At 44.9% G+C, this 14,373-nt stretch overlaps 1 protein-coding gene across 3 annotated transcripts in view; it reads right to left on the minus strand.

The window, feature by feature from the left end:
* LOC124716893 overlaps positions 1-14,373 on the minus strand; it is a 155,013-nt gene that overhangs the window by 39,659 nt on the left and 100,981 nt on the right. For 2 of the 3 annotated variants that reach the window (XM_047243448.1, XM_047243449.1), the window contains exon 3: positions 10,472-10,657. In XM_047243448.1, coding sequence (XP_047099404.1) covers positions 10,472-10,657 — 186 coding nt within the window. Of the gene's footprint in view, positions 1-3,551; positions 3,743-10,471; positions 10,658-14,373 lie in introns of all 3 variants that reach the window. The other variant, XR_007005661.1, reaches the window with a different exon arrangement.

Raw genomic sequence — 14,373 nt, forward strand, 5'->3', positions numbered from 1 at the left:
GGTAAGGAGTCATTCCAATCCCGGGAGCAGAAAGACTTACCTTAGGGGGAAAAAAGGACAGGTATACACTCGCACACACGCACATATCCATCCACACATACAGACACAAGTCTGAAATTCTGGAGTTGTTCTTCACTGTGAGTCCAGATCATGAAGATGTCGTCAATAAAACTGTCCCAAGCTTTGGGTTGGCAGGCCTGTGTGACCAAGAAGGCTTCCTCTAAGCGACCCACAAATAGGTTGGCGTACGAGGGGGCCATCCTGGTACCCATGGCTGTTCCCTTTAATTGTTGGTATGTCTGGCCTTCAAAAGTGAAGAAGTTGTGGGTCCGGATGAAGCTGGCTAAGGTGCTGAGGAAAGAGGTTTTAGGTAGGGTGGCAGGTGATCGGCGTGAAAGGAAGTGCTCCATCGCAGTGAGGCCCTGGACGTGTGGAATATTTGTGTATAAAGAAGTGGCATCAATGGTTACAAGGATGGTTTCCGGGGGTAACAGACTGGGTAAGGATTCCAGGCGTTTGAGAAAGTGGTTGGTGTCTTTGATGAAGGATGGGAGACTGCAGCTACAATGGGACGGCCGGGATGATTGGGTTTGTGAATTTTAGGAAGAAGGTAGAAGGTAGGGGTGCGAGGTGTCGGCGGGGTCAGGAGGTTGATGGAGTCAGGTGAAAGGTTTTGTAGGTGGTCTAAGGTTCTGAGGATTCCTTGAAGCTCCGCCTGGACATCAGGAACGGGATTACCTTGGCAGTCCCTCAGCCACATACTCCCGACGATCAAGTACCACGGTCGTGGAACCCTTGTCCGCCGGAAGAATGACGATGGAACGGTCAGACTTCAGATCACGGATAGCTTGGGCTTCAGCAGTGGTGATGTTGGGAATAGGATTAAGGTTTTTTAAGAAGGACTGAGAGGCAAGGCTGGAAGTCAGAAATTCCTGGAAGGTTTGGAGAGGGTGATTTTGAGGAAGAGGAGGTGGGTCCCGCTGTGACGAAGGACGGAACTGTTCCAGGCAGGGTTCAATTTGGATAGTGTCTTGGGGAGTTGGATCGCCTGGAACAGTTCCGTCCTTCGTCACAGCGGGACCCACCTCCTCTTCCTCAAAATCACCCTCTCCAAACCTTCCAGGAATTTCTGACTTCCAGCCTTGCCTCTCAATCCTTCTTAAAACACCTTAATCCTACTCCCAACATCACCACTGATGAAGCCCAAGCTATCCGTGACCTGAAGGCTGACCGTTCCATCATCATTCTTCTGGCGGACAAGGGTTCCACGACCGTGGTACTTGATCATCGGGAGTATGTGGCTGAGGGACTGCGTCAGCTTTCAGACAACACCACATACAAAGTTTTCCAAGGTAATCCCATTCCTGATGTCCAGGCGGAGCTTCAAGGAATCCTCAGAACCTTAGGCCCCCTACAAAACCTTTAACCTGACTCCACCAACCTCCTGACCCCACCGACACCCCGCACCCCTACCTTCTACCTTCTCCCTAAAATTCACAAACCCAATCATCCCGGCCGTCCCATTGTAGCTGGTTACCAAGCCCCCACAGAACGTAATTCTGCCTACGTAGATCAACACCTTCAACCCATTACATGCAGTCTCCCATCCTTCATCAAAGACACCAACCACTTTCTCGAACGCCTGGAATCCTTACCCAGTCTGTTACCCCCGGAAACCATCCTTGTAACCACTGATGCCACTTCTTTACACACAAATATTCCGCACGTCCAGGGCCTCACTGCGATGGAGCACTTCCTTTCACGCCGATCACCTGCCACCCTTCCTAAAACCTCTTTCCTCATTACCTTAGCCAGCTTCACCCTGACCCACAACTTCTTCACTTTTGAAGGCCAGACATACCAACAATTAAAGGGAACAGCCATGGGTACCAGGATGGCCCCCTCGTACGCCAACCTATTTGTGGGTCGCTTAGAGGAAGCCTTCTTGGCCACACAGGCCTGCCAACCCAAAGTTTGGTACAGATTTATTGATGACATCTTCATGATCTGGACTCACAGTGAAGAAGAACTCCAGAATTTCCTCTCCAACCTCAACTCCTTTGGTTCCATCAGATTCACCTGGTCCTACTCCAAATCCCATGCCACTTTCCTTGACGTTGACCTCCATCTTTCCAATGGCCAACTTGACACGTCCGTCCACATCAAACCCACCAACAAGCAACAGTACCTCCATTATGACAGCTGCCACCCATTCCACATCAAACGGTCCCTTCCCTACAGCCTAGGCCTTCGTGGCAAACGAATCTGCTCCAGTCCGGAATCCCTGAACCATTACACCAACAACCTGAAAACAGCTTTCGCATCCCGCAACTACCCTCCCGACCTTGTACAGAAGCAAATAACCAGAGCCACTTCCTCATCCCCTCAAACCCAGAACCTCCCACAGAAGAACCACAAGAGTGCCCCACTTGTGACAGGATACTTTCCGGGACTGGATCAGACTCTGAATGTGGCTCTCCAGCAGGGATACGACTTCCTCAAATCCTGCCCTGAAATGAGATTCATCCTTCACGAAATCCTCCCCACTCCACCAAGAGTGTCTTTCCGCCGTCCACCTAACCTTCGTAACCTCTTAGTTCATCCCTATGAAATCCCCAAACCACCTTCCCTACCCTCTGGCTCCTACCCTTGTAACCGCCCCCGGTGTAAAACCTGTCCCATGCACCCTCCCACCAGCACCTACTCTAGTCCTGTAACCCGGAAGGTGTACACGATCAAAGACAGAGCCACGTGTGAAAGCACCCACGTGATTTACCAACTGATCTGCCTACACTGTGAAGCTTTTTATGTGGGAATGACCAGCAACAAACTGTCCATTCGCATGAATGGACACAGGCAGACAGTGTTTGTTGGTAATGAGGATCACCCTGTGGCTAAACATGCCTTGGTGCACGGCCAGCACATCTTGGCACAGTGCTACACCGTCTGGGTTATCTGGATACTTCCCACTAGCACCAACCTGTCAGAACTCCGGAGATGGGAACTTGCCCTTCAGTATATCCTCTCTTCTTGTTATCCGCCAGGCCTCAACCTCCGCTAATTTCAAGTTGCCGCCACTCATACCTCACCTGTCTTTCAACATCTTTGCCTCTTTACTTCCGCCTCGACTGACATCTCTGCCCAAACTCTTTGCCTTTACAAATGTCTGCTTGTGTCTGTGTATGTGCGGATGGATATGTGTGTGTGTGCGCGCGAGTGTATACCCGTCCTTTTTTTCCCCCCTAAGGTAAGTCTTTCCGCTCCCGGGATTGGAATGACTCCTTACCCTCTCCCTTAAAACCCACATCCTTTCTTCTTTCCCTCTCCTTCCCTCTTTCCTGACGAAGCAATCATTGGTTGCGAAAGCTAGAATTTTGTGTGTATGTATGTGTTTGTTTGTGTTTCTATCGACCTGCCAGCGATTTCGTATGGTAAGTCACATCATCTTTGTTTTTAAATATATTTTTCCTGCGTGGAATGTTTCCCTCTAGGTACGGAATTGTTTTGCACACTGCTTAGCCAGTTGGCAATCCAACACTATGACCACTTACCCATGATGCCGTTGCTGTTTTGACCTGCTCTTCATTGCTTTCCTTGTTCTTGGACCGTTCACTGTTCTTATTTTGCTTTTCTTTTTTACAGTTCAGTACACCTTCTTCACAGGCTATCTTATCACTAAATCTGAGGGGGGTGTGAAGCGGGGTTTTCCATGTAAGATTCCATTCAGAGGTGTTGTTCCAATCTGCAAATTAACAAGAGACCTGTTCACCCAGCTTTGTAAGTGTTGTATATGAGCAAAGAAATACAGAAAAGTTATTACAATGTGGTTGTGTCATTTCATAGGTTTTGCAGATCAGAGCTCTATTACAGCCCTCTACCATACACAGATGGTGAAGAAGTCAAGCAGCACGTATCAGTGGCATTGCACAGCAGGTCCACTGCATCAAAAAACTAAGAAAGGCTATGTTACGAACATAATTATGGTAAAAATTATAATGACACCATCAAGGTGATACATTGTTTTTGGACTACCACACCATATTGGCTTAGTCCAGCTACATAAGATGAATGATTAATTACGTAAGAGTGGTAAACCTACTTGAAGAGGGAAATAAAAGCTGCAAGTCTGAAGGCCTGAAGGACACATGAGAATACACCAGCAGGGTGTATACACAGACAAGAAAACAGATTCCAGATTAAAAACACATTTTCTCCTGGGTGAAAATACACTTTTCAGTAAAACTTATCAATCCTTTGTATGATTATGGCTTTATACACCGGCATAGAATTTCCCAGCCCTTTAGAAAACCAAGCTGTTATATATAAAGCTTTGGATAGATCTTTGATGTGCAGCAACAGGAACGCTGCGTATTTTCATTTACGAAAGTATAAATTTGAATTGCACCAAACATCGCATGTTATTTTGTGAAGTATTGAAATCGAGATTGCGATGCACTTTTGTAAGCCACTCATAACTCGTGTCACACGATCTTACCGGCCGATGATACAGATATTCAGAGCACAAGATGCGCGACGTAGTCAGCCAATAGCCAATAGCAATAACGCTGTTAAATAGCACACGTGTACACAAACTGGAATGTTAATATATATGTACACAGTGTTGCTACAAGAAAATCAAAGCTTTCACATATACTGCAAGAGCAGCTAAGCTTTCGCAATATAATACAGATTTTTTTTTTTTTTTTTTTTTTGCGTGTTACACTTTAAGATACATCACACAAATGTGCCAGTAAAATTTTTAATAACGACATAAATGCCTGATCTTCTGGGCTTGAAATTTTTCTAAGTGGTCATCCTTAAAGAGATGAGTTTTAAATGAGTCAAAACGCTCTGTGATTTAAGAAATTCATCGTACATTCTAGCACATAGTTCAGCTTGCATAAAAGGAAATTCACTTTGAAAGTAACGCTTTTCAAACAACCATACACAATATTTTCCTGCGACCTGTTAGAAATAAGTCCATTTCAGCAATTGCCAGAGAGCCCAGCAACAATGACAAAGGAAGCCCTTATGTTCGTACATGTAAAACATTAAAAGATCTTACATTACATCATAAAAGAAACAAGACATCAGAGGATACTCCAAGAGCATCGGAATTTTGTGAACCATACTAAAATACGTAACTCGGTTTACAGTGCATATTCGTATGTCCAAATTCGTACGTAAATTTTCTTGGAGTACCAGTACTGTATTATCTCATGTTTGGTTCTTTATCGTGGCATAATGCCATACATGCTAGAAGATGAAAAGATGCACTTTTGAAATGCAGCGAACAGTTGAAACTGGCCAATAGTGTAGAATTAAAAACTTTGTTTCAAATAAATTGACTGCCTCAGTGGAAAAGATTAATAAAAGCCAGAAATCCATTTTGTTTTCATTTGATGTGAGAACAATAAACAAAGAGGAAACAGCAAAATCACAAAGTGGACACGGGTCACGTGGAGACTCTCCACTACAACTCAGACTGTGCATCAGTACTGCATCAACGGTGTTTCCAAACCGTGGCAATACTAGATATAGTGGTGGCCCCTGTCCCCCTTCCTCCTTAGAGCGTTTGACATATACATATATATAGGTAAGTCTTTCTGCTCCCGGGATTGGAATGACTCCTTACCCTATCCCCTAAAACCCACATCCTTTCGTCTTTCCCTCTCCTTCCCTCTTTCCTGATGAGGCAACAGTTTGTTGCGAAAGCTTGAATTTTGCGTGTATGTATGTGTCTGTTTGTGTTTCTATCGAGCTGCCAGCCCTTTCGTACAGTATAAATATATATAAACAAAGATGATGTGACTTACCAAATGAAAGTGCTGGCAGGTCGACAGACACACAAACAAACACAAACATATACACAAAATTCAAGCTTTCGCAACAAACTGTTGCCTCATCAGGAAAGAGGGAAGGAGAGGGAAAGACGAAAGGATGTGGGTTTTAAGGGAGAGGGTAAGGGGTCATTCCAATCCCGGGAGCGGAAAGACTTACCTTAGGGGGAAAAAAGGACGGGTATACACTCGCGCGCGCGCACACACACACACACACACACACACACACACACACACACACACACACACATCCATCCACACACATACAGACACAAGCAGACATATTTATCTGGTTGTGTCTGTATATGTGTGGATGGATGTATATGTGTGTGTGTGTGTGTGTGTGTGTGTGTGTGTGTGTGTGTGTGTGTGTGTTGTTTGAGCACACTCTCTCCTCTACATATTTTATATTTAACAACAAATTTTACGAACAATCTGATGGTGTCGCCATGGGGAGTCCTTTGTCTCCCCTGGTGGCCAATCTTTTTATGGAGGATTTTGAGGAGAGAGCACTCGACTCTGCCACTTTTAAACTGACAGTATTTTGGCGGTACGTTGATGACACTTTTATAGTGTGGCCTCATGGTCTGGACCGTCTCCAAGAATTTTTACGTCACATGAACTCCATACATGAAAACATAAAGTTTACCATGGAGATAGAGAAAGATGGTTGTCTGCCATTTTTAGACGTCTTGGTGCAACGGAAGAGTGATGGCACACTTGGTCACTCGGGGTACAGAAAGTCCACTCATACAGACCTATATCTATAAGCTACTAGTTGCCACCATCCAGCACAAACAATGGGCGTTCTCAAAACCTTGGTCCACCGTGCCCATACTATCTCTGACGCCAACAGTCTTCAAGCGAAACTGGAACACCTGCAAAAAGTATTTTTGAAGAATGGCTTTTCACCTAGGCAAGTGAACAGAGTGATGAAGACCTAGAAACGACGGAACAAGGAAGAGGAGGCGGCTTTCAGGTCGACTGTTTATCTACCATTTATTGGGAATATTTCTTCACAGATAGGCAGAATATTGAGAAAGCATCAAGTGAGAGTAATCTTCATCGTCCTTTCAAAATTTCATCACTGGTGGGATCCGTTAAAGACGACCTGGGCCTGCGTAAACCAGGTGTTTACAAAATTCCGTGTGAATGCGGCAAATCATATATAGGGCAAACGACACGAACTGTGCAGGAACGCATTGTGGAACACCAACGGCATACTCGCCTTCTCCAACCCACTAAGTCCGCAATCGCCGAACATTGTATTTCCACAGACCATTACATGAATTACGACGACACAAAAATTTTAGCCCATACATCAAACTTTTGGAGCTCGATTATCAATGAATCTGAGGAAATAAGATTGTCTGACAACGAGACTCTCATCAATCGAGATAGCAGTTATCAGCTGAACTCTTCTTGGAATCCTGTTATAGAGAAACTTCGTAGTCGACGTAGTTATCTGCATAAAGATGGAAATCGACCTGACACCGATACGCCAGGCTTTCACAGTGGAGGACGCGAGGCGCAGCGCACGGAGCCGTTATGAACGCGCACGCTGAGAAGCGCATGAGCAATGTCACCTCAGAAGGCTTTAAATAGCGGAGCTCAGCGCGTACTCGCCAGTACTACTACAGTGGCATTCACCTGAAGATGGCCAGAAGACTCTGCGCTGAAATATCGTGGCAGAACGTTACTGATATCCGGCAGTTCTCCCGTGTTTTTATGGAACGAACATTTAATTTTATTTCACCATAAAATTACGCCAACAAAATATGCACGCAGAAACTCAAACAGGAAGAGGAACAAGAGTGAGTTGCACATCGTTTTCATATTTTTCAAAATATTAGAAAAATGAAATTCCCATAGTTAGTGATACACAAGAGGCAAATTTTCGGCATTTCAATTAAGTCTTTGATGTAGAGTCGTTAAGATCTGCTACACTGTCTACCACAACAACAAAGGTGACATGCGATGAACAACATCCAGCTTTGAAATTCTGCTTTCATTTCAACAAACCTTCAGCTGAGGCCCATATGATGTTACAGGAGGCCTATGAAGAGTCTGTTCTTCCTCATAGCATGGCTGGAAGATGGTTTAATATGTTTGCAGAGAGTAGACAATCAGTTTCAAAAGGAGGAGGACCCAGCACTCCACTTACTGCTCTTACACAAGAGAACATTAGCATTGCTGGTGCCATTGTGAGAGACGATTGGCGAATAGCTTTATGAACACTTTCTGAAATACTGAAAATTTCACTGGGTGCCATCTACAACTTGGTGACAGAAAGTTTACACAAGATGTGTTTGTGTGCAGTGGGTTCTAAGAATGTCGATTCTCGAATGAAAGACCATTTGTGTGTACTTCAGAATGGAGTTAAAATTGATGTTAGACAGAGATCCACAGTATCTTTCAAAGGCAAACACTGCTGATGAAACTAGGCTATGTCATTTTGATCCTGAGAGCAAAGAGCGAAGTTCAGTGTGGAAATTTCCATCATGAAGACCCAAAAAAGGAAAAGTTGTTGCTTTTGCTGGGAAAGTTTTGGCCATCTCAGTGTTTTATGTTCATGGAATAGTTTACCAGCATGTTCTATCTGTACACACATCAACAACTTGACAATATGACACAGATATCCTGAAAAAGTTTGTAAGTCCACATTAGATGAAAAAGGCTATATATCCACGATACAGGCTGAATGCTGTGCAACAGTAATGAACAACCAACCACATACCAGGTGTACCGGTATGAAATGCGCGTTTTTTTTTGTGAAAATGAAACACTAATTTTGAATTTGAAAGTAAAAACATTTTATTCAAATTACTGACCATTGCTTTCTATACATTTTAACCATCTTTCTGACAATTTGTGGACACCACGCCAAAAGAAATGTTCGTCTTTTGAAGCAAACCAATCAGATACCCAATTTTAGATTTCTTCGTAGGAATCGAAGTGTACCTCAGCCAGTTCGTGTCCCATTGATGAAAACAAATGGTAGTCTGAAGGGACCAAATCCGGTGAATATGGCGGGTGGCGTAGCAGCTCCCAGCCAAGTGTTTTGATTGTGTCCTGAACCAGTTTTGCTTTGTGTGCAGGTGCATTGTCGTGTAAAAAAATTACTTTGCCATGTCTTCTGGCCCATTCTGGTCTTTTTTCGATCAATGCATAGTTCAAATTGATCATTTGTTGTCTGTAGCGATTAGTACTCACAGTTTCATTGGGTTTTAGGAGCTCTGATCCCACCAAACACAGAGCATTGTCTTCTTGCCAAATCGATCTCGTTTTGCAGTCGATGTTGATGGTTGTCCCAGATTTACCCACGATGTTTCCCATTTAGGATTCTTAAAATAAATCCATTTTTCATCACCAGTAACATTTCGATGAAAAATTGATTTTCTTTCATGTTTTTGAAGCAAAATTTGACAAATGGTTTTTCGGGTTTCCATCTGTCTTTCATTCAATTCATGTGGCACCCATTTTCCACAATTTTGAATCTTTCCCATAGCTTTCAAACGGTCAGAAATTGTTTGTTGTGCAACATTTAGCTTTGCTGCCGACTGCTTCTGACTCAAAGTATGATCATCCAATATTGCTTGCAATTTGGTGTCTTCGAACTTTTTTGGTGGTCTTCCACGTTCTTCATTTCTTACATCAAAATTATTATTTCTGAACCGTTGAAACCATCTTTTGCACGTTGCTTCTGATACAGTATGATCACCATTTGCCTCGACAAGCATTCGATGCGACTCTGCAGCACTTTTTTTAAAATGAAAACAGAAACTTAATGCTTTCCGCAAATCATCACTTTCTGGTACAAAATTCGACATTGTTAACATGATGAAAACATATGATGTTGTTTGTTCCATGACTTGATGTATACTAAATATCTTTGACAGATGTCATACCAACCAAACAAAAAAGATTAAGGCTCAGTCACAACAAATGTTCCCTATCGACACATTTGTATCTTAACTCTCATTTCATACCGGTACACCTGGTACCACAAATATTGTTACCAATCTCTTGCAAAAACCAATGTGAAGTGCATACCTCAACCTCTCAATAGTCCAAATTTACACCCTTGTGACTCTTATTTCCTGATCTGAAGAAATGTTAGTATAATTCACAATGTTGCCTGCAGTGGCTGCTTCTGACTTACAATGTACAACATGGCTCATTCCACACTGCCAAAGACTATCTTTCTCGAGGGGATTAATGGAATGCAATCTGTAAATAAATGAATGATGCAAAAGAGGGTTCTGCATGAGGACAATACGCCAGCTCACACATCTGTTTTTGTGATGGACTTCAATACGGTTCCTCACTTACATTACTGTATTCACCATATCTGACTGAAATGTGATTCTGTTCTGTTTCTTTACATCAAAAAATAGTTTTGAGAAAAAACATTAGGCTCGGATGTAGATTATCTGTGCCAAAAACTAATAATATGGAGAGCTAGATGTCAATTTCTTTTCTGATTTATAGAAAGGAATGGAATCCAATGGAATGAAATCTCTGAGCTCAGTGGCGAATATGTAGCTAAAAATAATCTTTGCTTGCAAGTAACTGTTATATAACACATACGTAACAAAGTTTATCAGGCACACTACTGTACTAAAGCTCACCTTCCCAGCAGGGCCCTCTTCTCGCTGAACTAGTTTGTGCAGCATCTTGTCTCTGCAGACATTATGCACTTCTGCCGAGCACGTCGCAACCAGGTGTGGTGGTATTCCCTCTGGCCACGACACAGCTATCACACACCGACCGGTGGCCAGAAACACAGGACTGAGATGCAACAAGTCTTCTTTGATCTAGAAAAAAGATTTTATCTCTAAGTTTTACCAGCATTATGAGTACTCCGTAAGATTTTGAGATCGCAGTCAGATGACATACAGTTCTCGCTTTGATATATCGGCCTATCAGCCATCCACCTTTGTGTGAATTCATGAATGGTGCACCTATCTACACAAAAAATTGATGCAGAAGCACACACATGTGTGTCTGGGCTCCCATTACTCCCTTTAGCAGAGAATATGGGTGATCTCCTTTTCAAAGGAACCATCCCAGTATTTGTCTTACCAGATTTATGGGAACAATGTAAAATGTAAATCGAGGTGACTGGACAGAGATTTGAGCCTCAGACTCCTGAAAATGAGTCCAATATCTTACCACTGTGATGAGTCCAATGTCTTATCACTGTGACACTTTGCTCGGAGCTTGGCACGAACACAAATGGTCTTGGCACTAGTGGAAAATTTAAAGAAGTCTGTTTCATATACAATGGAATACTAGCAACGTGGATCGCACGAGAATCAACACACCTGACATACTGTGTGCAGCTGCCTTTGGATAATTGTAGCTCATCAGCCTGACAATGAAGGCTGGAAATTGGGTGGGGCTTATTGGCAAATTGGCAAATGTGGTCGGCCTCGTCCTCGACGGCTGACGATACCCAAGATTTTTAGGTGTGAGGGTCTTGCTAATTAATAATCCACACCAAAACTAATGAAAGTCTCATGAAGTTACAGTAGGTATGCACGAGTGCTGTCCAAAGCCTGTTGTTCAAGTGCTTGAGAGACAGTGCTCCCTGGTCTCTAACGTGTGATGGCTGTGAGAGCTTTTCATCAGAAATGAGGCCCATAAACCTCACCAAACTCTCTTACTCATAATGATGCCACTCATCAACACAGGTGGACTATGTGCGTGTCACAAGTTCGGAAGTCAGTGCACGGTTTTCTACGCACAGAACTAGGAGCCTTTTTTTTTTGTGGTTTTAGGGCACACAACTTCATCGGTCATTAGCGCCCAGACTACGTTAGAAATGCACCGCGAGGCACAAGTTTAAAACAGCAACTAAAAGGGAAAACACGATAAGAGATCGACAGGCACAGGATTAAAAAAACAGCATAATCAAATGTCCTTAGACAGATTGCTCAATTTGATAAAACGAAGACCGCGAGCTGCTGCTCCTGGGTCACCCTCTAAAATGGCATCGAGAGTACATGGCAGGCCAAGATCAAGACGCAGTGTAGTAAAATCCGGACAGGACGTTAAAATGTGGCGGACTGTCAGCAATTGCCCACATGGGCAGAACGGCGCTGGCGCAGCCGTCAGCAGATGGCGATGGCTGAACCGCCAGTGTCCAATTCGTAATCGGGCCAAAACTACCTCCTCCCGCCGAGAGGGGCGTGAGGAGGACGTCCAAGCCGCGGGAAGAGGTTTCAAGGCCTGAAGCTTGCTGTCCGTAAGTGCAGCCCAATCGGCATGCCACAGCGATAAAATGCGCCGACAAATGACCCTGCTGCAATCTGATGAAGGGACACAACAAGAAGCTGTCCCAGGCTGGAGGACCGCAGCCTTGGCCGCGGCATCTGCAGCTTCGTTCCCAGGGATACCGACATGGCCAGGAACCCACATAAAGCTAACCGGAGAACCGACGTCCACCAGCTGCTGAAGAGAGCGTTGGATCCGTTGCATGAAAGGGTGAACCGGATACGGATCACTGAGGCTCTGGATGGCGCTCAGGGAATCGGAGCAGATGACATAAGCAGAATGTCGGTGGCGGCAGATGTAAAGAACAGCCTGGTAGAGGGCAAAGAGCTCAGCTGTGAAGACCGAACAATGGCCATGGAGCTGGTATTTGAAACTTTGTGCCCCGACAATAAAAGAACAACAGACCCCGTCATTGGTCTTACAGCCATCTGTATAAATGAAGGTCATATTAATGAAGTTCGAACGAAGTTCGACAAAACGGGAGCGGTATACCGAACCGGGGGTAACCTCCTTTGGGAGCGAGCTGAGGTCAAGGTGAACGCGAACCTGAGCCTGGAGCCAAGGTGGCGTGTGGCTCTCGCCCACTCTAAAGGTTGCAGGGAGTGAAAAATCAAGATGTTGAAGGAGGCGACGAAAGTGAACTCCAGGGGGGTAGCAGGGCAGATACATACAACCTGTATTGACAATCGAGGGAGTCGTCAAAAAAGGAACGATAAGACGGGTGGTCGGGCATTGACAGTAGCCGACAGGCATACCGACAAAGCAGTATATCGAGCCGGTAGGGCAGTGCCAATCCACCGGCTTCAGCATGAAGACTCTCGACGAGACTAGTTTAAAATGCTCCGATCGCAAGACGTAAACCCCGATGTTGTATGGAGTTGAGGCGGCGTAAGATGGACGGCCGTGCAGAGGAGTATACGAAGCTCCCATAATCCAGCTTTGAGCGGACGATCGACCGATATAGGCGAAGTAGGATGGTTCGATCCGCTCCCCACGACATACCACTGAGAACACGGAGGACATTTAGTGAATGGGTACAACGGGCAGCCAAATAGGACACATGTGGAGACCAGCTAAGTTTCCTGTCAAATGTAAGGCCTAAAAATTTTGTTGTCTCCACGAATGGGAGAGCAACGGGACCGAGTCGTAAGGACGGTGGGAGAAACTCTTTGTAGCGCCAGAAGTTAATACAGACCGTCTTCTCGGCAGAAAAACGGAAGCCATTGGCAACACTCCAGGAGTAAAGATGGTCAAAAGAACGCTGAAGACAGCGCTCCAGGAAACATGTACGCTGCGTGCTGCACTAGATGGTAAAATCGTCCACGAAAAGGGAGCCTGATATATCAGCTGGGAGGCAATCCATTATTGGATTGATCGCTATGGCAAAGAGAGCGACGCTCAAAACTGAGCCCTGTGGCACCCCATTCTCCTGGCGAAAGGTGTCCGACAGGACAGAACCCACATGTACCCTGAACTGTCGATCCATTAAAAAGGAACGAATAAAAAGAGGGAGGCGACCGCGAAAGCCTTCTTTAATAATACGGCGGCACTGCGCACGTAATCGTTTATAAGTGATACAATTCGCCACTGTAGGGTGGCGTTTAAAGGTGCGTAAAGCACGTCGACGAGCACGTAAAGCGTCTCTACATTCTGCGGTCCACCAGGGGACCGGTACGCGACGTGGAGAAGAAGTAGTGTGAGGGATGGAATATTCAGCAGCAGTGAGAATGACTTCCGTGAGGTGTGCGACCTGACTATCACAGCTTGTGAAGGTTTGATCCTGAAAGGTCGCCCTGGAAGAGACGAGCCCCCAGTCTGCTTTGGAGATGTTCCAACTAGCTGAGCACGGAGAGGGGGTATGATGCAGGAGATGGATGACACAAGGGAAGTGGCCGCTCGAATATGTATCAGAAAGGGCATACCACTCAAACCGGCGTGCAAGTTGGGTAGTACATATAGAGAGGTCTAAATGGGAATAGGTGTGAGATGTGTCAGAAAGAAAAGTAGGAGCACCAGTATTGAGGCAGACAAGATTGAGCTGGTTGAAAAGGTCTGCTAACAGGGAGCCCCTTGGGCAGGATGCTGGAGAGCCCCAAAGGGGATGGTGGGCTTTGAAATCTCCAGTTAACAAAAATGGTGCAGGTAGCTGAGCAATAAGTTGAATCATGTCTGCCCTGGTAACGGCAGACGACGATGGAGTGTAAACGGTACAAATAGAAAATGTAAAAGTGGGGAGAGTAATTCGGACGGCAAC

Source organism: Schistocerca piceifrons, chromosome 9, assembly GCF_021461385.2.
Source record: "Schistocerca piceifrons isolate TAMUIC-IGC-003096 chromosome 9, iqSchPice1.1, whole genome shotgun sequence".
Taxonomy (NCBI): domain Eukaryota; kingdom Metazoa; phylum Arthropoda; class Insecta; order Orthoptera; family Acrididae; genus Schistocerca; species Schistocerca piceifrons.